Source organism: Magnolia sinica, chromosome 8 (assembly GCF_029962835.1).
Source record: "Magnolia sinica isolate HGM2019 chromosome 8, MsV1, whole genome shotgun sequence".
NCBI lineage: Eukaryota > Viridiplantae > Streptophyta > Magnoliopsida > Magnoliales > Magnoliaceae > Magnolia > Magnolia sinica.
Genome location: NC_080580.1, coordinates 4,772,630 through 4,800,000, shown reverse-complemented (window position 1 = coordinate 4,800,000; position 27,371 = coordinate 4,772,630). Strand labels below are relative to the sequence as shown.

General features: G+C 40.3%; 3 protein-coding genes across 3 annotated transcripts; 1 reads left to right on the top strand and 2 right to left on the bottom strand.

The window, feature by feature from the left end:
• Positions 1 to 647: 647 nt before the first annotated feature.
• On the bottom strand, positions 648 to 6,343 carry LOC131252673 (uncharacterized). The gene is made up of 7 exons (XM_058253342.1): positions 6,005 to 6,343; positions 4,441 to 4,663; positions 2,879 to 3,079; positions 1,811 to 2,501; positions 1,271 to 1,380; positions 1,088 to 1,147; positions 648 to 985 (listed from the first exon to the last, which is right to left on the bottom strand). The coding sequence occupies exons 1-7, from the start codon at positions 6,176 to 6,178 to the stop codon at positions 954 to 956; spliced, it is 1,491 nt and encodes a 496-aa protein (XP_058109325.1). The 5' UTR covers positions 6,179 to 6,343; the 3' UTR covers positions 648 to 953.
• Positions 6,344 to 10,067: 3,724 nt separating this feature from the next.
• On the top strand, positions 10,068 to 14,026 carry LOC131252672 (uncharacterized). The gene is made up of 4 exons (XM_058253341.1): positions 10,068 to 10,524; positions 12,683 to 12,861; positions 12,968 to 13,325; positions 13,847 to 14,026. The coding sequence occupies exons 1-4, from the start codon at positions 10,111 to 10,113 to the stop codon at positions 13,925 to 13,927; spliced, it is 1,032 nt and encodes a 343-aa protein (XP_058109324.1). The 5' UTR covers positions 10,068 to 10,110; the 3' UTR covers positions 13,928 to 14,026.
• Positions 14,027 to 16,505: 2,479 nt separating this feature from the next.
• LOC131252671 (uncharacterized) lies at positions 16,506 to 26,594 on the bottom strand. The gene is made up of 3 exons (XM_058253340.1): positions 26,145 to 26,594; positions 25,952 to 25,994; positions 16,506 to 16,843 (listed from the first exon to the last, which is right to left on the bottom strand). Exons 1-3 carry the CDS (start codon positions 26,565 to 26,567, stop codon positions 16,725 to 16,727), a joined length of 585 nt encoding a protein of 194 aa, XP_058109323.1. The 5' UTR covers positions 26,568 to 26,594; the 3' UTR covers positions 16,506 to 16,724.
• Positions 26,595 to 27,371: the final 777 nt, after the last annotated feature.

The window sequence follows — 27,371 nt, the reverse complement described above, 5'->3', positions numbered from 1 at the left end:
AACTTCCTCTTGTTTATAGAATTTTAAGACAGTTGTTGGAGAGATCTTCATAACCACTCTTATCTGCTAATTTAGAAATAAATTTTTAGGCCCGAAGACAATCATGGCCTATCAAACGATAAGCCATGTATGCTCACTGTTTATCATGAATTGGCAATTAATTGCAAGCATAATATTGACAACCTCAACCTGAAATGGTAATTTCAGAGCCTTAAATGATCTTTTCAAGTCAGCAGTATCATTCCATCCAAACAACATAAATTATCATATGCCATTTTGGTTGAACCATGTCCAAAATTGCAATTCAAGGCACATCCAAACACACAAATATTGCAATAGAATTCAAATAGTCCATCCAAACACAATGACAAAATGAATAGAATCACATTAGAACATTGAACAGACTAATAATCTATCTGACTCTGTCATCTGTAGAAGTGAGAATTCAGGTTGTATTTCAATGCACGTTCAAGTTGAATGGCAGTATAAATGAGGGCTAAGGGAACATTTGGACAAATAAAATGAAAATGACCAAATTGTAATCATCTGCCGCATCAATAATGATGAATTCAAAGAAACATAACTTCAAATTGAGAATTTCCTCATTGTGGACACTAGGGAACATATGCCATTGCAATTTGGTGATCTGCCCTCACTTAAACTGAACATTCGTTATTTAATTCACCTGTACATCCAAACGCATTCTATCGGAAGTGATGAGAATTTGGTTGCAATTCAAGTTAGAACTAAAATCATCAACATTCCAAATTACCGTTCGATTACAATAGGTCAGTGTTAGGAAGAATTTTAAAAAGAGTAATACTAAAACAACAATGAAATGAGTCATGTACTAGGACTAGACTAACATCGCCGCAGTAATGCAATTCAGTTAGAACTTTGAGCATGTCAGCAACATCTTCGGTCAGTTGCAATTGATACCATGTCAATCTTTCTCATTTTGATGAAGAGCTCCTTCGACTTTTAGCTGCCATTCCATTCAAATCCAAGAACCCATTTCAGCAATTGTGCAAATTCCACATAAGCATTTCCTGATACAAAAGAAGAAAGAACGAGATAGTAGACATACCAGGGCTAACGATTTTGATGCATTTAGTTATAGATTTCACCGATATCATAGAATCCATTCCTGTTTACAGACAACCAAATGGAGATTTTTTTTTTTTAGTTTGCAGTGTATCCATCTTTAAGAACATATCAAATAGCATCCTTATGAATGTCAGAAACTCAGTGAAAAGATGGCTTAGATCACCTTGTCTGTTCATATCCTTTTCAGAAAGGATTGTTGTTATACTTGAGAGAGGCGGCTCAGATGAAGCTTGATCTGTCGGTGAACCTCCATTTCCAGATTCATGATCGGGCCTGTGTTTCGATTCATAAGAAATGAATTATTATAGAGGTGGAATGTAAAGTGGAATTTGAGAGAACACTACGACAAAATGATTTTGCTGAGCCTTCACACACCTCCACATTGCAGGATGGAAATCCTAGCAATGTACCATTAGGGACCCACCATGCAAATGATCTTGCCCAAAAAATCAGATGGTCATCTTATCAGATTGACCATGTGTAAGATGACAATGGACTGATCAAGGGTGCGCATTCAAATGGACCAGACTGATCTTTGGGTCAAGTCATTGACAGTGGGGACCACCTGATGGAGAGGTTAGATGTCCCACCCAAGTGGGAAGCTGGCACAACAGACCGCATGTAGAGGACAGTTTGAGAGGTGCATCTAGGCTTAGCAAACCTTGTAACAGAATTGGCAGCATGAAGCTGAAGAGAATAGTACCCTCCAATAAGATCGATAGACGGGTCCATGGCCTGATGCGGGGCAAGTCCCATTCCTTCATTATCGAGATCAAAATCAACTAAAAGTTCCGAGAGGGAGAAATCCGAACCGAAAACATCAAAATTAGGAATATCCATGTCAAACATTTCTGCAATATCATCAACAGCTGAGGAAGTAGAGATGTCCTCAGCAACTGGTTTTTCTGCACCCATCACTACATTCGAATCATCAAAATCTAGCCTGCCCTTTATATGATCTCTCCTACCCGATCTCTTCGGAGTTGATTTCAGTGGCGAGGAAGAAACCCGCAGACTCCTATCCATGGTATAACAGCCAGTATATTTGAATGGGCTCACAACAACTCTCTCAGAAGTGATTATGTGACAGTCAGCCGAAGCAAACCTCTGAGGGATGTGGCTCTTTTTCTGAGGGGTATTGCTATTAGCAGACGAACTCTCCAATGGAGAGACAGATTTATCAGCTTGAGATGCGGAGTCTTGTGGAGGGGTCTTGGGCCAAGATGAGTCAGCTTGTGATTGAGTCTGCTTGAATAAGCTCTTTGCAACAGATGATCCTTGAACTGAAGAAACTCTTGGAGGATGATTGTTAGAAGTTGAATGAATGATGGAGATGGGCCGAACAGCTTCTTGGTCAGCATTTGTGTTAGTTGCTTGTGGAGGCATTTCAGTACCTGCAAAAATGGTGAATGAGAAATCATCACAACAAAGAAGGTGAAATTCACAAGGAATACAGTAAAGGATTGTATGATCCTCAAGTTTTCAGTTTGTACAAGTGGGGCTCAAGGTCCTGTTATCCAAACCATTCATCTATTGAGCACCATCCAATGGACCACAAGTGAAAAAATAGCCTAAGAATTCTGGCTAGGAACTTTCAATTTGGGAGATTTCAGAATCATGGTCAACCCGCAATGGAGCCCATTAGACCAATGGTCTGGATCATTTAACTATAAAAAAAAAAAAAAACAAGTATATTGTGCATATCCTCAGATCAAGGGTCATATAGTTCATCTACATTGTAAAAGCAGCAGCATATTTAAAGAACATTTACCGCAGCTTCCCGGCGCTTTGATGGGTAATTTGGTGCAAGATTTCTTTGAAGTTGGTATCGCATCAGATACAAGCCTTGAACCTTTTCTCTTGTTTGCAGATGGAAGATTAGTGACTGGAGTCGAGAAATTCGTGCAATCCATAGCAGGAGAAGGAAGCATTGGAACAGGATTCACTGTGGGAGTGTTGTAGATGGGATAGCCTGTTGACAGAACATGAAAAGTGAGATTCATTTCAATTTTAGAAATTTGCAGAAATTTATCCATTTTTGGACGATCACAAGTCCTAGAAAGAACAATGTGATCTTTATTCTCAAGGGCCTGTTCGGTTGGCACTTTTAAAAATGATTTCATCTCATTTTATTTTATCATAATTATGCATTAGAGGTGGTTATGACTGCCTAACAAAGGCAGTTCTTTAGAATCATATCCAATCAATGATGGTCCCTAACAAACAGATGGATCATATCTTTCTTAGACCTATTTTTATGTAAATGATCCTGAAAGTCCATATTTAGGGCCACTGATCAAATGGTTAATATTTGTTAGATTAGTGTGATGTTCTCATGATGGCCCATGAAATGTGCGTTGGACCTAATGAACAGTCAAGATCAATGGATTGGACTGTATCCCAATGCAATTAGTGACACTATAACTTAAAGTGCTCAGAGAACATTGAAGCATTTCTCATTATTGTTAACTAAAATGAGATAAAATCATTTTTATGTGGCAACCAAACAGGGCCGAAAAATGCAGCCAACCATTTATATGATCTCTAATAGATAATTGATATTAACTAAAATCAGTTGAACTTATTCTTGACCTAAGTTTAGATATTTTCATCCTTGGAATCTAGATAATGTTTAGATACATCCAATCAGCAGAAATGTAGTGTTTGTGGATCCTGAGAAATCAGTTATTGTAGGATTCTGAATCCTACTATTCAGACACGTCATCATGGCACATAGGTTCAAGATCAAGGCCTTTCTGTCAGGTGGACCCCATCATGTATTACCCAGGCCTGAAAGTAAGATGATTCAGCCACCAGGTGGGCCACACATGTATGATGAATGTGGACTATTGCTTGAACCATCCATCTCCTTAAAGTCCAAATACATGTAGCCCCAAATACATTCTGTTGCATTAGACCAATGGCCAAGATATCCCACTCACTTTCCACATTAGCACACATCTCACATTCCACCACATGTGACAACATGACAGATGTTTGGAGCATACAAGCCGCCCATCAGGTGGCCCCATGGCTGTAGATGCCTGATCCAAGAATTAGGCCACTCCACTAATCAGATGGATCACAGTGAACAAAACAAAAGAACAGCTAAAGAAGCCATCAGTTTGGATCATATGTTATTTCCCAGCCCACCTGATGAGTGGACTCCATGATTCTTCAGCCAGGCAGATATATGGGTGGGCCTATCTGATCAATGGCCTGGAACTTGTGTCACAACATAGTGGCAATTGAATAAAGAATAACTACCAATAACACCATCATACACCAACACTCAGAAACACAAAAATAAAACAATGGCTACTTCAACTTTACCTCCATGAGACCCATTTCTGAGGCCAATTTGAGGAATCGGGGTCATCGCAGCTGTTGATATCGGAGCAACACTCCCAGCCGAATTGTATGCATGCATCACATCCTGCATGCCCTGAAGCAGCTTCTCAACCCTGCACTTCTCCTTATCCAAAATCACCTTTTGCTCCTTCAAGCATATGTACTCATCCAAGATAGCCCCCAAACTCAGCAAACTCTTCGGCGCCTGTCAATTCACATCAGACAAATCACAAGAAAATGAGAAATTGCAAGAAAAGAGAAAACCCATTTCAAGAGTATGAAGCATACAGTGATTAGACTGAGAGACTGTACACTGCATTCATATTTTGAATGTATAGGTTGTAAGACTCCTATCAGGTGGGCCACACATGATTATCAGATCCGACCATTGGATTATTCAGATTAAGTGATTCAATGGGCCCCACTATAGTTGTGATCATTGTAAATAGGTTTGGGACAGAACGCTTGAACCGCAGTCCCTATACTCAGTTATTAAGTCAGATATGGAAACCTACGGTGTGGAGACCCTAGAGGGAAAAGTGTGATAGGTAAGCTTCTAGCCCTCTTTCCTATATATAGACTTCTTGGTCCCCTCACCAACATAATCGAGAAAACCTAGTCCTATTGAAGGTTCTCCTAAAGGTGGAAAGTGCGGAAGATCAAGATTCCTGTCAGCAAAATGTCTTCCCAATCAGGTACACTTTTAAATTATGGTTTTGAATCTCCATTGTTGATATATAGACGATCTATCAATTCCGCACTATAGGTATAACATAGGTGGGTCCCATGATTAAGTGGTCCAGAACATTGAGATGAGAGGGTGGGCCATGAATAGCTCATGCACCCCAAAATTCTATGATCAGAAGATCCTGGCTGTAGAACATATGACTTATTATTGATTTTTATTGTTCTTTCTCCACTGCTCCTTCATTGGCTGCCAAGTAAATGTTTGGGATTTTGCATCCAGGGGATCCTCAGTGCACAGATCATTCACAGCGACGACCATGATTTCACCAATTTGGATCTGTAAAAAGTGGGCCCCACTTGTCGAAACTGAAAGCCATGTATGGCCCATGGGCTCCATCATGGATCACCCATTCACCATATTTAGGAGTTGGAAATTCAGTGCCCATTTTCAGCTCAACATTGATCATCTGTATCCTCCTTCGTAACCATCCGTTTGCTGGCAGCCAATTGAAGGGATGGAAGTTTCCCATCTCAGCGGTTTCCGGTGTGAGAGCCATCTTGAGGAGTTAGGATTTTCCCACATTGTCAGTTCAATGTTGACAGTTTTCTGCACTTTCTTCCTTAGCCGTCTATCTTCCGGCAGACAATTGAAGGGTTTGGATTTATACACATAGGCAGTTCTTGGCGCAAAAGCCATCCATGGTGTGTCCCATCATGTCAACGGTTTGGATCAGCGATACATAGGCCCCCCATGAGTACAAACTGGAAAAAAAAAAAAAAAAACAATAAAAATGCAGAGTTCGTATGCAATGCCTACCTATTTCAAGAAAATAAATTTTGGTGGGGATGTTTTTCATACCTCTCTAACCTTTGTAGCTGAAATGAGACTGGAAGCTTCAGTTCGGAAAACGGAGAGAGTTTTGGTGTAGTTGTTGTCGGAGAGATATCGATCGACGATGAAGGCTACTTGGATTGGGGTGATCTTCCCTGTTCCTACATTCTCTGGTTTCTTAGCTTTAGATGGTTTTCCCATCTTCGTGAGAGAGAGAGAGAGAGAGAGAGAGAGAGAGCAGAGAAATCCAACGAAAGAAATAGGAGGCAGAGAGAGAGAGAGAGAGATGCAGAGAGAGCAGACAAATTCAACGAAGGAAATAGGAGAGAGAGAGAGAGAGAGAGAGAGAGAGAGAGAGCAGAGAAATACAACAAAAGAAATTGGGGGGGAGAGAGAGAGAGATAGAGAGAGAGAGAGCAGGGAAATCCAACAAAAGAAATAGGAGAGAGAGAGAGAGAGAGAGAGAGAGAGAAATCCAACGAAAGAAATAGGAGAGAGGGAGAGAGGCAGAGAGAGAGCAGAGAAAATCAACGAAAGAAATAGGAGAGAGAGAGAGAGGTAAAAGAGGGGGGCGAGAAAGAAAGCGAGCGAGCGGGAGTTTTTGAAAATTTCAGGGAAGAAAGCGGACGCGGGTTAGAAGATCGGAAAATGTTTTAGTTTTACCGGTTATTTCTTTTGGCGGGGGAAAATACTTTGATACTCTGGCGGAGAGTGATAGATCATATGCAGGCACTTAAAAATTGCACAATCTTAGAGTAATTAGTTAAATAAAACTGTAAATGTTATTTTATATAGTTTAGATGTATCGTAAACTGAAATTTAGGCTTATTTTATTATTATTATATCGGATTGGAGATAATTTATTGAACGGATAAAAATGAAAATATCCAGCGGTCAAGTTTCCATAAAGCAAGTGTCGAAGAATCAGAAGTTAGAATTATTTAAATTGTATAATATTGATTTTATGATATTGAAACAGTTATATCCATAATCTGATCGGTTTTATTTGAGTTAATACATGCCTGGTGTACATTTTCTGAGTGCCTGTGTATCAAGCGTCATGCACAGCCTGAGTATCATACCTCACTTTTGGCGGGTGCGTTTAACACTAATGCGAGTAAGGCTGTCAATGGGCCGGGCTCAGGCCTAAATTTCAGAATTTTGAATAAGTCCCGCCCGAAACAGTTCACGATCCGGGCCGAGACCTACCCAGGCCTGGCCCGCTTGCATGTGAGGAGCCGGGTTTAGGGCATCGAGGAGGACCCACTACTGTCTGTCGTTCCCTCGCTGCCTTACACGTGGCATCACATGCCGATGATCCGAACCATCAGTCAGTGTCCATTAGTGGATGATCGTTTATTGGTGTAATCTTCTTTTTTTTTTTTCAATGGGTGGTCAGTCCAACCGGTTGGACTATAAGTTACGGTCCACCCAGCAGACCACTTCCAACCTTTGATGTGTGTGGGACATCAAGCCGTCCAATAGGTTCGCTCCATCATGAGGATCACCTTATGCAAAATTCAGCCACATCCACACATAAAGTGGATCACACAGATATTTTGCTATTTATCAATGGCTAGAAATTGTGTTCTACGTGTCGCCCACAGAATTTTTGCACTAGGCGATCCTCATTGTGGAGCCAAAGTATTGGAAGGGTTGATATCACGTGTACTTAATAGGAAGTTATCAGCTGACTTTGTGGGCCACTGTGATGTATGTGTTTTATCCACGCGGTCCATCCATTTTGTCATATTATTTCAATGCGTGAGCCCAGAGCTGAGACAAATTCAAAGATCAAGTGGACCACACTGTAAGAAACAAATGAGAGATTGAGGGCCTACCATTGAGAACTTCCCCATGACACAAAAGTTTTGAATCAAGCAGATATTTGTGTTTTAGCATGACACAAAAGTTTTGAATCAAGCAGATATTTGTGTTTTAGCTTCACATAAGTCAACAGGTTGGATGACAAGTAAACATCATTATAGGCCATTTTGAAGTACCATTGTGATGTAGCTCAGGTGGCAGACACTTTCATGTCCAAGATGAACTAGAGAAGGCCCGATTGGAGGTGGAAGTGATCCAGACCATTAGAATTCTAAAAAGTAGGCATATCTTGAAAACTGTAATAAGTTGTTTGATGTACCATATATAATTTTGAGGTAGAAGAAGCTACTTTAGTCAATCAACCCCACCACACCGGGTCACCCACACCGAATTTGCAAGATTCCATCATATTGACGATTGAATATTCATTTTATTCCCATTTTTACTATTTATAGTAAATTTTTGTTTAATTGTAACTTTTAATCTATTCAGTTTTAAGAGTTGTGCCCCCACATGAAAAGGGCTTAGAAAAATTATGGGAATAACATGGTTAGGCCAAATTAGACACTTACTATTTTTGGCAAAAATCACAATGTCTAATAGGAATCATGAGTTTACTTTTTATAGTAAGTCACGAATTTTAAGAGTTTGAGTTAAGTTTGATTTTGAAATTTCTTCATGATTTTAGTATAACTATTTAAAAGGTTGTAAATTTGTTTTTATCATCAATTAATTATTTTTAAAATTTCTTGAAATTTATTTTTAATTTTCTATTTTCCCTCATGTATTTGAAGAATCTCTGTGAGGAGTCCAAAGAAGCTCTGTGGATTTGGATAATTATTCCCTTGAAGAAGACAGTGATTAACCTTATCACGTCCATCCCTACTCTGTGTCACGTTTAGTTATTGAAGTATCAAATAACCCCTCAAATCTTAACCCTGTAAACAGTGTAATCCACTATATAGCTTGTTGAATTAGATGAGCATGGATTACAAACATTAATTCATTAGTCACTGTACATTTGACACTTTAGTAGAGTATGCGAGTCCATATGCATGAACCTAATATTGTCACCTTACTTATAAATAAAATTATATATATATAAACAATCACCTATAACAGATATAAAATTAACATAGTTATACTCACCCACCTAAAATTCAAACGGTGGAAAGATGTAGACCTTATTGCATTTGGAAGAAAATATGTAAGCATTAGTATATATAGGTCAAATTTTATTAAAATGTGACTGATTGGAAAGAAATGATTGAGATTTTACCATACAAAAGATGGCTTATATTTAAATCAATTTCTTCACTTCTTTTAATGCACATTGCTTTTACGAAGAAAATATCATACATTATTTTATAAATCCACCATGTGAGAATCATTATTTGAACTGTATAAAAAATAAGCCAGATCAAAAACTCACATGGGCCACATCCTACTACGTTCACACAGTGTAGCCTACTTGAGTTGTTGATTTGTATCTTCCCTTCATCCCGCCAAATGAGACCTAATTCATGGGAATGATGAAAGATAGGTCACATGGTGGTCCATACACAAACCCATGGTAGACATCCTAAATGATTTCTAACCTCATAATCAAAGTGGATTTTACTTCTCTTTTTTTTTTGTTAGCATGTTAGTACACACCCAACTGTCGGTGTTAGCCACTCCCACTAGGGAATTAGTACCAAGACCTCAGTATTAAAACAAGGTATCTTCCCTTAGTCTACCACTTGAGCTATGGATTTTACATTTAAAAATATAATAGGCCCTACGAACGCTAAGTAAAATAGGTGTTGTGGAGGATTGTAGCTCCTCTTCCTTCTCTCTTAGGGTTGTTAATAGGTTGGCTTCAATTTAGATTTTGAGTTGTTTAAGTTGGCCTAACGAATTAGGCTTATTTTAAATTTTGATTTTGCCTAGATGGAGCCTTGATCCATCTTTTTTTTCTTTTCTCCTGTTCCCTTCGGGTCTCTCCCTTTTCTTTCTCTATCCCATCCTTCCATCGTCACTCTCACTCTCAAAGTAAGTTGAATGCGCCGTTCCCTTAATATACAATAAAGGAGATATTTCCATTCTCAAAATTTGAAATTTAAAATTATTAAATATCGAGTCGAGTTGGGTCGAGTCTTTAAGTCAATCTGACTCAGTTGAACAAACCGAGGCGAGCTTCGAGTCAACCGGACCCTTCTGAACACACCGAGTCGAGTCGAGTTTTCAGTTGATGAACTCTCCCTATAACTACCATTTAAAATAATTCTTTTCTTCCAAACCGTTGGAGCTGCCAGAAAGAAGAGATGAAGCAATGTCTTCTACTACAGACTCTTCTCCCTCTCTCACCTTCTTCTCTCTCCTTCCCTCTCTCCCCTTCCACTCTCATTTCAATACCCAAACCTCTTCGAATCTCTGCATCTCTGGATCACCGCATCGATGGCGGCAGCGAGCAGCTAACAGCAAAGGAGAGGCGGCAGCTGAGGAATGAGAGGAGAGAAAGCAATGCCGGTTATAGCTGGCGAGAAGAAGTCGAGCAGCGCCTCCTCAAAAAGCCCAAGAAGAAGTATACTTCTTGGACCGAAGAGCTCAACCTCGACAACCTCTCTCTGCTGGGCCCGCAATGGTGGGTCGTACGTGTCTCGCGGGTGTCCGCTCAGTCGACAACAGAGCAGCTGGCTCGGTCGCTCGTCAGAAGTTTTCCTGACATGGAGTTCAAGGTATTTGAATTTATGCCTATGAGGAGGTTGTGAATTTTTATTTTGGTTTGGTACGGTTTTTACTCTTTTGAGTTGGATTCGATTTGGTTTGTTGGGAATATAATTTGTTTTGTGGGTTCTTTGTTGGGGAATTTGAATGGCTGAAATCAGATAGTACGCTTGCATGTGAGGAATTATACTGATTTGAATCCAAGGTGTTTGGTTTTATGTCTAGAATAAGAAGGTTGGGAGATTTTGGGTTTTTGGGCTGGTTGTTGTTTGATTGGGAGTTTCCTTTGAAGGGTTGGAAACTAGATTCTTCGTTTGTGGTTTTGAATGGAAAATGCAAAAGACCCATTTAGAATTGAGCTTGTGCCATGTTAACTTCTTCTTCTTCTTCTTATTCTTTTTTTCGTTTCTTCTTATAGTCTGTCTGATTGCATTATGGATTTTTAGTTAGATGAGTGCAGATGTTGAGTTTGCACTTTTGGGCTGTTGGGTTCGATGTGGGTTTTTGCAATTGGTTCCATTAACGTCAAACAAAAGCAGATCCGTACAAGTTTGGTTTAATAGATTTAACAGTTCATTTTCTGTAGCCAGTAAGGCCTTCATGTTGCCAACCTCTGTTCTTTCTAAAGAGGATGTGCAGTAATCTGTGCTTTGTATTGGGAATTCATTTCCACCATCCTTGTTTTAGTACGAGGTTTTCGTCAATCATAAAAGGGAACATTTCGTCGACATCAAGAATATGAAACTCAACATTTTCCATATTCATTGCCATGTCTTCATTTGGTGTTATCATGTCATTGTATTGTGGGTTTAGTCGAACATCGTTTATTTGTAGAACATGGCTTGTCACTCGGATCTATATATTTAAGGGGCTCAAATCCTCTACTTTAACATCACAGCAAATCAAGATGCTGGGCCTTGTGTGCTGAGGATTGATAGGCCACATAGCCTCTTCTCTAAGTAGAAATATTTCCATGTTCTGCATTCTGATTTCAGGATACAGGCATGTATGAGTTTTTCTTTCCCCCTTTTTATCGTATCACGGGAAATATCTGAATTGCTTAACTGAAACTAAAGCACTCAATGGATTACATTCCGCAATAGATGTATATTCATCATCTAGGAAACGCCTTTGAATCACTCAAATAATATTTAACCTGTGTTACTTATATTCTAATCTTAGTTGCCCAGGTTTTCGTCTTCTACATGGCAAGCTGCTGTTTCCATGGCACGTAATAATTGCGGTCCACCAGTCTTATGTTAAAAAAAAAATTTGTTTTTCACATGATATATCTTCTCTGGAAGAACTAAACTGGCCCTTAATGAGATTCTATCTAAATCAATGGACAATCAATGATTTGGCTCATTGCATGGGTGAGGCCTCCCTAGTGAGTGGGTTTGCCTGATTTTCATCCCCAGGATCTTCATGGTGTGGCTAACCTTTTGTGTAGCGTGGATGTCCAAGACCATGACATACTGTTGTAAATACAGGGCCGCATTGGAAAATTTACCATTTCTTCTACATACATACCTACAGACACGCACACAAGTATAAGTGGATGTGAGAAATATTGTCTGTTTTGATTGCAAATTCTGTTCATGCGAGTTAAAATCTCTTACTAGAGAGGTTTGCTCGAATACATCTTGAGGTATTGCAATTCGATATGGGACTTAACCTTCGAATCTGGGTCATTTTCCAATGATCCAAACCGTTTATGTGACCGAGTCCTCACTTTTTATTGTGGAAAGTCAACAAATAAAAGCTCTCAGGTGGAATATTTGAACCCTTTGATAATTTGGTTCTTTGGCTTTGAACATAACAGTCACCATACCCTTTGTATAATCAGAGGGTTGAAATATTCAATCTGAGAGTTTTCCCTGACATGCCGCATCACCCAATCAAATAAACAGCTTGGGCCATTGACAAACACCCAAATCCAACGGCTAGAGTACTGACTTATCTTATTGCAATATATTGGGATGTATTCAGGGAAACCTTTTTACTAGAACCTCCATATTTTGTTGATGTAATGATTCTTAGCCGGTTCCAGTCTTCATTTAATGGTGTGAAAATTTCAAGTGGTTTGTTGTGCGGAATTGTTTGTAGTTCCTTCTCCCACCTAAAAATATTATTCAAGCTGTGAATTTTTACATTGAAAATCCATTTCAGGTTTATCTTCCATCCGTCCATGAGAAGAGGAAACTTAAGAACGGTTCATACTCAGTTAAATCCAAGCCTCTATTTCCTGGCTGTGTCTTTCTACGCTGTGTACTAAACAAGGAGATCCACGACTTCATTAGAGAATGCAATGGAGTGGGTGGCTTTCTTGGATCAAAAGTCGGAAACACGTAAGAAGAATTCTTTCTTTATACACCCTGCAGCATTGGAAGTTTTCACGGAGACCACCGATGATTCTAAGTTTCTAAAGTATTAACTGTTTTTGTTCCTTTTCAGCAAACGGCAGATCAACAGACCCAAACCCGTCTCAGTTGATGACATGGAAGCAATCTTCCAACAAGCTAAAGAAGAACAAGAAAGAACGGACCGTGCATTTGAGGAAGAGCAGCGGGCAGAAGAAATCCTCGGTGGTGGTGAGCTGAGCATTGAATCAGATACCCAACCAGTTACAAAATCCACAAAGGATGCTAAGCCGAAAAGGCGGTTGAAGAAAGGTTTGGAGCCTTCTGAAAGTAGCTCAATGACGGGGAAGGATCACAAGTCCCTTGTCCCGGGTTGCAGTGTTAAAGTCACGTCTGGTCCTTTTGCGGACTTCACAGGCCGTCTCAAGGAGTGGGATCGCAAGACCGGAACGGTATGTTTCCAGCTACACCCATTGTTATCATATATTGAAAAATGCTGCTTGCAAGCACCTCCAATGTCCCACACATCTTGCAAGATCTGAGCCATTTGCAGGCCGTGCCCCATGGTTTCTGAGCCATTCGCAGGCCGTGCCCCATGATTTATGTGCTTTAGCTTACAATTTTGGCCAGCCAGCTCTTCAGGTGATTAGAAAAAGGATGACCAATAGTCCACGTTCAGCATGCATATATGTCCCACCAAATGATTAGATTGGCCTATTTTTGGGTTAGGGAGCATTTGATGTGGAGCCCACCTGATGAAGGGCCATGATCTTGTACACGTTTTCTGAATTGGCCACTGTTTCTTACACATTATGATTGAATGTCCAAGAAACTGCTGGAATCCCATGTTTCTCTAGACAATGGAAAAATGCCAAAATCCCTCTAGTTTGTAAATGTGAATGTTTTGTGATTTGTTCTACTCGTGTTTTTCTGAGAAGGTAGAACTGATATGTGAGAGGTTACTTTCCTGCAGGCGACCGTTGGATTCGTGTTGTTCGGGAAAGAGAGCTTAGTGGAATTAGACGTTAACCAGATTGTTCCAAAGTCAACATGATCAATTGGAGTTTTCACTGTTAATTGTTGTAAATTATTAAGGCGTGTTTGGATGCCACCCATTAAAAAAAATAATAATAATCATTGAATCTGCAGCAGACATGCATTTGTCCGGAAAGCTGCTCCCTCCCACCTTTTCTTTTCTTTTCTTTTTTTAAAAATGTGGGTAGCGAGGTGTTGATTGACCACCTCTGAGACACGTGTTCATATGTGCCATGTGTTTGAAATCTGAACCGCTCATCAAAACTTGCCATAAAAAAATAAAAAAATGCATGAGATGAAATTTCAGGTGCAATGTTAGGCCCTTCCCTGCCATTGATATGATTTCAACGGGCCTGAGAAAAATGCATTAAAACCCCCATTTTAGTGGTACTTTCAATAATATCGAATATGGATATTGCAATATCTGGCATTTTTGTAAACACGCTGTTAAGTTCTTTTCGGGGTAACCCATTTCTCTCTTGACAGAGGGAGATCTTAAATCGCATTGCATCTGAGAAACCGTTTGATGCATCAGGAATTGATCAGGGGACAACCAGAAAGCTTTCAGCTTTTATCAAGCCTACCATATTAACTTTTGGAGGAATTACAAGGTGGGTTGTGAATGGTATTGTGATGGACCCATTCAGCGGAAGTGGGGCCCATGTTCGGCAATCGCCAAAATATGTCAGATTCAAAGATCTTAACCATCCAACTTTGTCCCTTGTTTTATGAAATTTGCTACAATTTTTCTTAAGCTTCTACATTTTTGCAACTGATTGAAGCGTTTGGAACCTCCAAATCCAGGACACATTCCCATAATCCATCACTGTGGGCCCCACTTGTATTGTTCATCAGGTGGGCTCCACTTGGAATCTGTTTGCCCTAAAAACAAGCTGGTACCATCATCTGGTGGGCCACATGTATACTGCATGTGAATTCTTGGTAATTGTTTTTTTTTAGCCATCCATTTCTTTGAAAAATGCAGCCACCCACAACATGTGCTCTGCCTAGCACGCACACCTTGCCACACGTGCAGGATACCAATATGCAAATCAAGCGAGAACCATTAACTCAGACCAACTCACTAATCAGGTAGGCTACAGCTCATCAAAATCGACCCAAACATGGGTAAGCTTTACTACCATGTCCATAGATTAGATTATCCTGGCCATCTCAAAGAACGAAATGGTACATGCACATTCATTGCTGGAAAAAGATGAAAAGTAACAGCTAGGATTGTCTGATAGGTGTAATTTTTGAAACATAGCCCATCCATGATCAGGACCACAATTTGGTTGAGATGTGTACTGTGAAAAGACTACTCTACCATATTCAATGATTACCTGCTCTGAAAAACACAAATGCTTCTCTTTCACAAATGAATATTATTGGATGACTATCTCTACCTCATGGCCGATGGGAAATTTCATTTTCAGTTGTTGTGGCCCACCTGGATGAAGTAGTCTATCACAACCTTGGGATGAAAGAAAATTACCTATTTCGTTTGGAGGCAATGTGTACTTTTGCCAGGCCAGTAGAATCCAATATGGTAGAGCAATCTCTCCATAGTATACATGGCACAGTGACGTATGATTGGGACCTTTCATCTAGTTTCCCCCAAGCTTGGATGGCAGGTCTGTTTATGGTGCATGAATAGGTATGCGATGTGCTAGGGGAAGGATCATGCAAGTCACTCCAGTTCATATGCTAAGTATATCCAAAATTGTTTTGGGTCGCATTTGGTGGCATCAAAGATCATGATATTTGGTGCCACCAAATGCACCCTTATGAAATGATCATGACGTGTCATAAAGGTCGTTACATTTTATGTAACGGTGGCAACTTTTACACGTTACGGGGTTATAAAGGTTGTAACAGCCATTACGGATAAAATGACTCATAAAGGACGTTACAGCCCCTGTAACGGCCCGTTACGCTCCCCGTAAAGGCTGTAACGGCCCCATAACAGCCGTTACGGGGTGCATTACAACCCGTATTGTGAAGATAACGATGGTGGCTGTTACGGCCACCGTTTGCGTTACAGAATACCTTGGAAATGATGAATGTTATTATTATAGATCTCATAGGCATAGTACTACATTATAAGCATGCTATTGCACTAATCAAATTATAAAAATTCACTTCTATATATAAATTTACATTATATCTTCACGACCCGTAATACTGTAGAACCATAATTTCATGTTGGTAAAAATAGCGATCCAGGTCATGAATGACCAATAAACCAGTGGTTTGGAACGGAAAATCTAAGGGGTTAGGCAATTTCGGTAACATTGGTTTCTCCTACTGTGGAAGGCAAACAGTTCAAAAAACACATTGATTGGATGATCTAACCATCTGATTGGTGTCCTACAAAGTGATGGTAGAAAACTTAGGAGGTTAGCACTTGTTATTCATTAAAGTGCAGAAAAGGGTTTGGTAGGACTGTTTGATTGATTTAAATAAGTGTTGGCTAGGCTTGTTTGAAAGGTGAGGATTTTGAAACATGGGCCATCCACAATAGGGGACACTTAACAAATGGTCACGATTGATTTGTCCCCTTGCCATGTGAATGATCAAGAGAGAGCTCTACCATATTCCAGTTACACGCCTCCACTGCTTATTTCCTGAATAGAACAATTTCTTACACTGAATCGGACAAACATCCACTTACTCAACACTACCACATAAAAAGATAATGGCCCAAATGCATCAATCATGTCATTTTCAAGCACAAAAATTTGAAGAGAAAAAAAGACCAAAAAAAGCGGCATCTTCCCTCAATAAAAGTCCAAGATAGCTAAAACGGACAGAGCTCAAGCTTGCACCTCTGGTTTCGGAATGGATTCGGGTGTTTTCTTTGGGTATGGAATGTACCTCCACCCACGTTTATGAACCCCACTGATCTTCTTAGGAGCGTCCGCAGCTGGTAATCCTGCAAGACATGTTCAAAAGTATCAAACCAACGTTCATGGCAGAAGTGACTCGTGGCGCAAACATCTACCATGGTAAATCAGATGCTGTCATAGAAGCGGGCCTATGATGGCACAATAAACCCACTAAAGTTTAGGTGTCGCGCTGAATGCTGCTTTGGGGAAAGCAAAGCTCACATAACAGGGTTTAACCCCAAATGGAATTTTAGGGGCATTTCAGGCCTGCTAGCAAAATGCCCAGGGTTAATAGCAGCGTAATTTCATCTCCCAAATATCAACTTGAGTGGAGCCAGTGTTTGAATTATCAGTATCACTACAAGTTTCGCTAGCTGGGCATACGGAAACATTATTGTTACCACCAATAATATCGCCAATAACAGTAAATGTGGGGAAACATGGGGAAACAAGGGAAAACGGTGGAGTTTTTCAATGAAACTTCAGGAGATGCTAAAATACACCTATTTGCATATTTAAGAATCAAATAGTAGCGAAAAAAAATGCATATTCGCATGTTTAGGAATCAAATAATAAGTTTCCCTTCAATGGGGCCTAAAAGCATGTATCGTTGACTCTTGGAAACATTGGGAGAAATGGTGGATCCATCCATCCAACCGTCCATCCATGCATGCACATACATAGGTACAAACACACATGCAGGACCATCCATCTATGCATGCATGTATACACACATACATACACATCCATCAATCCAACCAACCATCCATTTATGCATACATCCATCCATTCAGCCATGCATTTCATTATACAACCATGCACCCATAAAAAAATTGAAATGGGATTTTTTTAAATAAACAGATTTTTTTGCGATATTATCAAAATATTGCCGATACATTGGCAACACAAGCGACACCTGGAATTTACACAATTAAAAATATTGGTGATACAAGTGACACTTGGAATTTACACAGTTGAAAATATTAGCAATACATTGGCGATACCAACACATCGGTGATACTTGGCGATATATAGTTGATGCCTGGAATTTCTGATACTACTAGTACTATTGGTATCGCTAGCCAAGCTGGAGATACACGTAATATCAGGGATATTATCAATATATCGGGGATACTTCGAACAATGTGGAGCAACATCCACTTTGTCGATAGTCGTGAATACACCAAAACCCTCCACGAAGTTTGTGAAATGAACTATATACTATGTTACTATGGTATAGACCAACAGGCAGCAAGGTTGCAATTGTCCTCTCGGCAATCTATGCAAGCTGGTGCAGAATGGAAAGCTGGGTGTTATGGGAGGAATGAGGCTGAATTCATAGATTTAAAAATATTGGTGATACAAGTGACACTTGGAATTTACACAGTTGAAAATATTAGCAATACATTGGCGATACCAACACATCGGTGATACTTGGCGATATATAGTTGATGCCTGGAATTTCTGATACTACTAGTACTATTGGTATCGCTAGCCAAGCTGGAGATACACGTAATATCAGGGATATTATCAATATATCGGGGATACTTCGAACAATGTGGAGCAACATCCACTTTGTCGATAGTCGTGAATACACCAAAACCCTCCACGAAGTTTGTGAAATGAACTATATACTATGTTACTATGGTATAGACCAACAGGCAGCAAGGTTGCAATTGTCCTCTCGGCAATCTATGCGATATTATCAAAATATTGCCGATACATTGGCAACACAAGCGACACCTGGAATTTACACAATTAAAAATATTGGTGATACAAGTGACACTTGGAATTTACACAGTTGAAAATATTAGCAATACATTGGCGATACCAACACATCGGTGATACTTGGCGATATATAGTTGATGCCTGGAATTTCTGATACTACTAGTACTATTGGTATCGCTAGCCAAGCTGGAGATACACGTAATATCAGGGATATTATCAATATATCGGGGATACTTCGAACAATGTGGAGCAACATCCACTTTGTCGATAGTCGTGAATACACCAAAACCCTCCACGAAGTTTGTGAAATGAACTATATACTATGTTACTATGGTATAGACCAACAGGCAGCAAGGTTGCAATTGTCCTCTCGGCAATCTATGCAAGCTGGTGCAGAATGGAAAGCTGGGTGTTATGGGAGGAATGAGGCTGAATTCATAGATTGGTAAAGGGGCTGTGGCTAGCATGTGGTGACTTCAATGCTCTTAAGTAATTCAAGTGAGAAACTGGGTGGAAGAGATTCAGATGCACATAACATGTATAAATTTCAGGATGCTATAGAAAATGTCTCCTTGACACTGGATATGTGGGCAAATCATTCACTTGTTGTAATAATCAAGATGAGTCTAAAACGATATGCACCAGGTTTGAGCTCTTTTAAACATGGCTTGGATGGATAGTCTTCCTATCTTTAAAATCGTTCACTTGCCTCACATGTTTTCAGATCACTTCCCTCTCCTAATAAATCCCAAAACCATACCAGAGGATAGAACAAATTCCAAAACCATTTAAATTTCAAAGAATGTGGACACATGAAGGTTTCTTCAACATGGTGCAATCAAGCTGGTCTATTCTGGTGGAAGCTCTTCCAATGTGTACAGAAAATGAGAAGGTTAAAAGTTGCTCTAAGGACATGGAATAAGCAATGTTTCAGGAACATTTTTTTAAAAATAAAAGACACGGAAGACGAGATTATGAAGGCTGAGCATAAGCTGGCTTGAAACAAATCGGATCTTTCTTCTTCTTCTTCTTCCAGAAAAGATAGCAAGATTTGTTTAATGAAAATTATGATATAGGGAACAAATTACCAATAACACCATCTTGACTAGCACAAAGGATTAGGAACAGCGGGTGAAAGGGTGAATGAAGAGTTTAGCCTGGCAGTGAGCGTCCTAATCTCCTGAAGGACCAAAAACAAAGGACAGGGAGGGGACTCCACCGAGAGCCAGCATAGGACTTCCACTGATGGCCTGGAAACTGAGATCGGGTTGTCATGGTAACGACTAGAAACCAGAGATAACAATTCCCTGAGGGCCAGAGCAGCAGCGTGGGAGGTGCTTCCAACACGAATAGGGTTGAAGAAAGCCAGGATGGTCGACCTGTGCTCATCACGGAGAATACCTTCAAGACCAGAAAGATTACTGTCCTCACGATGGATGCCCTTGAAAGAAGAGAATCCTACACTTAGGTGATGGCTTGGTTTTGCAAACAAGTGCTGAGGAAGGCTTTGGATCGCACCATAGAAATTCCTTCCCTCTTCCTGACATATTAGTGGCAGACAAACCCGAGAAGACAAACCCAGCATCCTAACAAGTCGGATATTAGGATTAACAAGTTAGAGGGCGAAGGGTAATTTAGCAAAAGCTCAACTGCAAAAGGAAACTTTTTGGAAGAAGAAATCTGTAAATAACTGGCTTACACAGGTTGATAGGTATACCAAGTTTTTTCATGTTTCAATTGTAGAGAGGAGAAGACATTCTTCCATCACTTGCATTAAAAATGATATGGTGATTGATTTGAAAAGTCAAGATGAGATAGTAGAGGAAGCGGGCAAGCAGTTATATATTTTGAGAAATGTTTTCTATTGAGGGAAGCTCGATGTCCAGCAATTTACTGAATGCATTCCTCTAGTGGTCTCCCAGAGGGATAATGATATGTGGATGTAGATACCTGAGATGGAAGAAGTTCAACAATTGGTTTTCAGCATTCCAGCAATAATGGCCCTGGTCCAGATGGGTATCCGCAAAGTGTTTTCACATCGTGTTGGGAAGTGATTGAAGTCACTTTCACATAGTTGTGTGTGATTTTATTTTTTTTTGTGGGAGGAGAAATCCCGAGAGCATTTATGCCCTTCTTCGCCTCGTCTAGAATTTAGATCTCTATACAACTTTTCAGAATTTAGACCGAATGGCTTATGTAATTGGATATACAAGATCTTTTCAAAAATCATAACAACAAGTGTAAATTGTCTCCCTCCAAACATAATTTCAAGGAGCATGGTGCATTTGTGAAAGGGAGAAATGTTGCAGAAAGCATTGCTCTAGTTACAGAGATGGTAAATGAGATGGACTGCAAGGAGGTGGGAGGCAACACAATTTTGAAGCTGGATATGAAAGAAGCACATGATTGGATAGAAGGAGATTTCACGCAAAAGTGCTTCTGAAATTCGGGTTTTCCAAGCAGTGGTTGGTGCTTCTGAAATTTGGGTTTTCCAAGCAATGGGTGGTCTTGGTTTTCAGTTCAAGTATATGGGTGGATATCAGGCTCCTTTAAGTCAGCTAGGGAGCTGAGACAAGGAGATCTGTTGTCTGAGTATCTTCATTCTTCATCCTAGCAGCAAAAGTTCTAAGTGGGGAATGCAAAACTTAATAACTGAAGGTTCATGCAACCTTCACACCTTCCCATATGTCTAATTTTTTTCAAGGGATGGTTCATAAATTTTATTCGCCGCGGCTTGATATGAAGCAAGCCATGCTAAAACAAGAATGATCTAATTACAATCCAAAACAGAACACGCATCTTGAATATCTACATTACAGCAATTAGATGCCCCTTGCGAAAGCATCTTGAACTCCCCCCAAATGTTCCAAAGAAACGCTAGCAAGGATAGGCGCCATACAATCCGATCAGTCTTAGGAAGGTGAACCTCATGCCACATCAGCAAATCTACTGAGGAGGGCATCACCCAATCAATGTTTAAAGACTTGAACAACAAAGATAATACCTGACGGGCATAATTACAATGAATGAATAAGTGATTGACTGACTCGACGTCTGCCATGCACATGAGGCAAACATTTGGGAGAATCATGGCTCTCTTCTGAAGGTTGTTGATTGTGAGAGTGCGCTTCCGAACCACTAGCCACGCAAAGGAAGCAACCTTAAGGGGCACTCCATAAAACCAAAAGGCATGGAAGAACTCTCCTTGGGATCGATGTAGGCCAAATCTTCTGATAGAGGGACTCAACTGAGAAAGAACCTGATGGGGAAGCGCTCCAAAATAAGCGATCTGGAAAGCTCGGAGAAGGGAATAAAGAATGTTGGCAATCCAATAACCTTATGAACTCAAACCGCTCCATCATATCCATCATATAAAGATGTACAACACGGGGGGTGGGCAGGGTGGGGGTTGGGTTAGGTAAGGTTGGAAAATCCAGCTCTATGGGACCATTAACACACCAATGATCAACCCAAAAACGGATTCAACTTCCACTCCCCAAGGCAAACGATAAGCTAGATTTAACCAGAGGAACCACTGATGTAACGGCCTTCCAAATACCAAATGCTCGGTACAATGAAGATCTTCTAGTTTCCCAACTGCCCTCTTCCATACCATACTTGGAAGCTACAACTTGCCTCCATAAACTTCCCTCTTCGGATACAAACCTCCAGTGAGGTAATTTATATTTTGCATTTAGCAATTATATGGGATTTTTTTTTTCAATTCAGAGGCAGGCCCCGGACCTGAGAGCATTACTCGACAGTATCAAGATCTGTAACAGCCCAAATTTTGGCTATGTGAAAATGGTAAGCGATTTGGAAATTATTATAGAGGAGCTGCTAAAAAATGCAACTCCACCGTGAGAACTTTCGTATTGATGGGCTGAGATTTATAAAGAAAACTCCCCTTAACTCAGTTCGAAATGTGTCAAGTATTTCAGGAAGCAACATGGTTGCAAATGGGCTAGCTAGAAAAGGTAGTGCGAGTGGGGAAAACCAAGATTATGGAAGAATAGAAGACCTACCTCTGGAAATTCAAGGGAGCATTTTTGTGTATAAATCAGGTATAGGCAAGATTTGAATTAGATGAATATTATATGTTGTTGGTTGCCCTTTGAGAGGATATAATGTTGTTCATATTGAGATCTTTTTTGGATACGTGTATAGTTTCTCTGATGGGTAAGGCATGTATCCACCCTTTTCTATAGGTGTAAATCTTCTGTTTTGCTAATAAAATTTCAAGTGGAAGCCTCCACCTTTTAAAGGTGAGTGTATGTGTATGGGGTTGGTTTATACGACCCACACTTGGTGAGTGTTAAAATGTCCAAAATACCCCCTTATTCGAGGCACCAGTAAGTGACACTTCCTGTCTTTTCTCACACCCAGTTGAACGTCCGGTAGATTTTTCCCTTTAAAGTTGGGTGAACACCCAAGGTTCTCCAGTCACTTAGGGCCAGGCAAGGCACATGTGGCCACAATGCCTAAGGTATGCACAAAGTTCACCTTTAACAATGCTGACACAAAACAACACATATAGACAGAGAGAGATTCCAAGCCATTCATGGGTCACAGATGTTTCTTAGCTATCTAATGTAGGGGCATTTTCACATCAGGCTCGAGTGGGGTAGCATGTGGGATGCGGGGACACACTTGGGGTGGGCGGCCTGTGTGAGGCGGTTGGCTCGTGTAAGGTGGGCCCCACCCATGTGAGGTGGTACCCATGTGATATGGGGCCCACGAGGGGGGTTTGGCTGAGGTCCTAATACATGCGATACGGGGCCTGGGCTATGAGATAAAGGGATTAATTCGTCATGCTTTATCAGTTCGAGCTTTTAGAGCAAGTGGTTAATTGTCCTACATCAAAGTGGTATCAAAGTAGAATGTCTCGTATTTGAGACTCCTCACCGGGGGTGATTAATGCAAGGGCATTTTCACACCAGGCTTGAATAGGGTGGCCTGTGGGATGTAGGGACGCACTCGGGGTAGGCAGCCCGTGTGAGGTGGGTGGCTCGTGTGAGGCAGTACCCATGTGATGTGGGGCCCATGAAGGGGGTTCAGTCGAGGTCTAACCCATGCGATATGGGGCCTAGGCTATGAGATAAATGGATTAATTCTCTATGCTCTATCAATTCATTTCATGTTAGTATCTGATCCCCAAGTAAATTGAGTAGTTTCAAATCCATGGCATAAAGATAATGACAGTATTTCTAGATGACTGACGAACCTAAACAACAGATGATGAAAGGTATCATCCTCAGGGTTGGCAAGTTGTCTGATAGTTAGCTTCTATGAAACGGCTACAATCACAAACAATATAGATATGTATAAGCACCTGTGTGTGAATTACAAGAGTATAAGTCCGTAGTGTGGACTATAGAGTGTATTGTATAGCTCTACACTAACTTAGAGAAATTACTTTCTCAGTTTGTGCTTTGTACAAGTAAGACCTGTGGTTAGTAATCTAGAGCATTGGTTTGCCTAGTACCAAAATGGATGAAGCATGTCCCTAAAATCTCCTAATAGGACATCCTAACCTTCCAATTTGTGGCTTGCAAATAAATAGCCGATAAGAGACAACACCCATCCGCATTAAACTGAATAAAAGGCACACAAGATCAGTGGCTAGGGTCTTCATTTCTAGAATTTTTTTTTTGTGGGGAATGGTCCATCCACACTGGGTCCACCACACCAATGGTCTGGATAACTAAATCACGGCCCCCACCTGTTGTTGTCGTCATCTAAGCTTTATCCCAATTACTTGGGGTCAGCTGCATGAACCCTGTTCCACCATTCCACTCTATTATGGGCCCCACCTGTATAAACTGAAAAACCAAGTCTACTCTGCATTTCCTTCGAGTCAAGGATCATATAATTCCTCGCAACCTTATTAGTGTTTGAAATTTAGTTTTGCACACAGACGTTTCTAAAGATGTGTACACACTAATTTGTGATAACTAATACTGGTATCATACATGGGGAACATCAAGAGAATAATAGAATATGTTATGAAAATAGATCTTCGCAACAAATCACATTGCGCTAGTTATATCAAATTTATCATGGGCTACACTTTTCTTCTTTTTTTTTTTTTTTGTTGAGGAATAACAAAATGCATTAACTTAAAGAAGGGAAACAACATTCCCAAAATACATATCAGGAGTTCGGGACAAGGAGCCCTAGAACAAGCTAGAGAAAAACACAAATCTGGAGAAAAAAACAAAAGGAAGATCAGCAATACATTGCATTCGATCTGTGAAAGGGAGAAATAATCAAGAAATCACATTACACTTTCTTATGAGCATCATCATATGGCTCTCTCTCTCTCTCTCTCTCTCTCTCTCTCTCTCTCTCTCTCTCTCTCTATATATATATATATATATATATATATATATATATAAACACGAGAAATGGAATAGAAGCTATCCCATCGCGTTCAATCAGAAAAGGGAGAAATAATCAAGAACCGTGCTTCTCTCGGGTGCATTTGGATGCACTATTTTTTGAATTATGATGAACAATATAGCAAAGTGAAAATTACCAGACTGCAGTTTCATTCCTTAACATTCATATAGAGGTTCAATGACTTTGGCCTCCAAATTGCAATTATGTTGCCTTCAAGTCGGACTTGAAAGAAATGTAACAACAATTTGAGGGCTGCATCCTCATTATGAATACTTGGAAAAATCATAAATTAAGGGGAGTTATTTGACACTTTGGCCGATATGCTGGCACTAAAAAATTGCACACGTGGCATACATTAAATCAAATTAAACCAAGTATATCATAGAGCACATGATTGCTAAGTTAAACCAAATTGGTTGAGCAATCCTAACCTCTAATTCATGGACACTTGTTTGTTGAAGTAGGACCATTGGATATTTGTCATTTTTAAATATCCAACAATGTGAAATCAAATAATCTTAATGTTTTGGTTCATGAGACATATAAACTGGGATTGGACACTATAATTTGAATAACTCGCATACCGAGTATGAAATTTCCAACTGAATTCTATCATCGATGTGCCTGCGTATCATCCATCACACCCTGCCAGAGTATCAAAGTTTTTCTCATAAATTAATTTTTACCATTTCCTCTTGATAAAACTGAATGTCCATGATTCAATCTGCTTGCGCATCCAAACACAGCCCTAGGTTTTATAGGATTGATAAACTCAACAAACCTTGTTACTTCCCCATACAAAATTACAACCCGGACACATTTTCATGGTTGATCAACCACAACTGCAAACCATGATTCACAGATTGGGTGACTTAAGGAGCACCCAATTTGCAGATTGATGAAAACCCAAAAAGGGTGTGAGCCTAGTACGGTTTAAGAAAGAATCCATCAAGTAAATGATCAGCATCACAAGAGATTTCAAATGAACTTCTACCAGGAGATAAATGGAGGAAAGTGGTTTGTACCTTCTTTGTGGAAAATCCCCCATGCCTTGCCGTGTCGCCCGTCCTACAACAAAACCCAAATCAAAGAAATTTGAAAAAAAGAAGAAGTAAGGAATAAGAAATCCAATGGAAATGCAGAAAGAATCAAAGAGACATATGAGAGAGAGAGAGAGAGAGAGAGAGAGAGAGAGAGAGAGAGGGTAAAGAAGATAACCTTGTAGAGATTGATTTTGGTAATCTGGTAGGAGATGCCGTTCCAGTGACTCTTGGCCATCTGATACCCGATTCCCCAGTTGGGCAAAAACTGTGCGACCTCGAATAGGTTCTTCTTCTTCTTCCGCTTCGCTTTATTTGCAGCTGTTGCTGCTGCAGCTGTTGTAGGGTTTGATGAAGAAGACGAAGAAGAAGAGAAGGGTCTGGTGTAGAAGGGATTGAACAAGCTTCTTAAGAGAGAGATCGCTCTATACATTCCTGCTGCTGGTCTGTGAGTGACGCTCGCCATTGCAGACGGAAGCTGCTGTTGCTGCAGGAGCCAAAGCCCATAGGGCGGAAGTGATTGAAATGTAGGAACCAGAACCCGAATCTGGGCCGGATTTGAAGAAGGCCAAGCCCAGCCCTGTCCAAGCTCGGCCCACATTCTTTAATGGCTCAACTCCGGCCAGGACCCGTAGACCCCCTAACGGGCTAAATTAATCCAACCCGACCCACATTGTTAGGCTCGAGTTCAGTCTATACTCACAACTAGAGCTGTACGGGAGTCAAACCGAGTCGAGCTTGGCACAGTTTGACTCGGCTCGGCCATTAGCTGACCTCAACTCGAACTCGGCTCAATCCTCAAGCCTGACTGACTGCCTCGACTCGGTTCGATCAACAGCTCGGGCCAATTCGAGCCAAGTTCGAGCCTCTACAACATTTACTCAAACACATGGAATGCACTTTCAATTTCTCACAGTATGTAAAACAGCAATAGCAGTTTGCAAGCATTTCATCAAACACTCGATAAGCAGCATCAAAATCAAAATACAAGGATAGTTTTGTTATGTATATTTTTTTAGTGATTTTTGATCCTGCAAAGAATTTATGCACCCGAAAGACCAATTCGTTGAGTCATTTCATCAAACACTTGGTGAGGAACGTCAATATCGAAATAACCGAGACTGCTATTAGCTATTGTTCATGGTCTAAGTTTCTCTTGATTGAGAAACGGGCTTGAATTTTAAGGTTGAACTTGTCTTCTAGCCTAAGGGCCTGTTTGGATGACTGTAAGTTGGGTAAGTGGGAAGTGACTTACAGGGAAGTCACTTACAGGTGGTGTTTGGGGGAGAAAATTCACCTGTAAGTAACTTACAGCCTGTAAGTCACTTACAGGCAAATCTACCAAAAAAACTGCAGGGCGATGGGGGTGAGAAGTCACTTCCCTGTAAGCCACTTACAGTCTCAA

Bases quoted from the DNA above. Each gene is read 5' to 3' on its own strand.
- LOC131252672 (XM_058253341.1), top strand. From the start codon at position 10,111: ATGAAGCAATGTCTTCTACTACAGACTCTTCTCCCTCTCTCACCTTCT. The intron at 10,525-12,682 runs GTATTTGAATTT...AATCCATTTCAG, and splicing joins TTCCTGACATGGAGTTCAAG to GTTTATCTTCCATCCGTCCA. The intron at 12,862-12,967 runs GTAAGAAGAATT...GTTCCTTTTCAG, and splicing joins GGATCAAAAGTCGGAAACAC to CAAACGGCAGATCAACAGAC.
- LOC131252673 (XM_058253342.1), bottom strand. From the start codon at position 6,178: ATGGGAAAACCATCTAAAGCTAAGAAACCAGAGAATGTAGGAACAGGG. The intron at 2,502-2,878 runs GTAAATGTTCTT...CCATTTTTGCAG, and splicing joins CAAAGCGCCGGGAAGCTGCG to GTACTGAAATGCCTCCACAA. The intron at 1,381-1,810 runs GTACTATTCTCT...ATCGAAACACAG, and splicing joins TCTATCGATCTTATTGGAGG to GCCCGATCATGAATCTGGAA.
- LOC131252671 (XM_058253340.1), bottom strand. From the start codon at position 26,567: ATGTGGGCCGAGCTTGGACAGGGCTGGGCTTGGCCTTCTTCAAATCCG. The intron at 25,995-26,144 runs GTTATCTTCTTT...GTTTTGTTGTAG, and splicing joins CCAAAATCAATCTCTACAAG to GACGGGCGACACGGCAAGGC. The intron at 16,844-25,951 runs GTACAAACCACT...CATGTCTTGCAG, and splicing joins GGGGATTTTCCACAAAGAAG to GATTACCAGCTGCGGACGCT.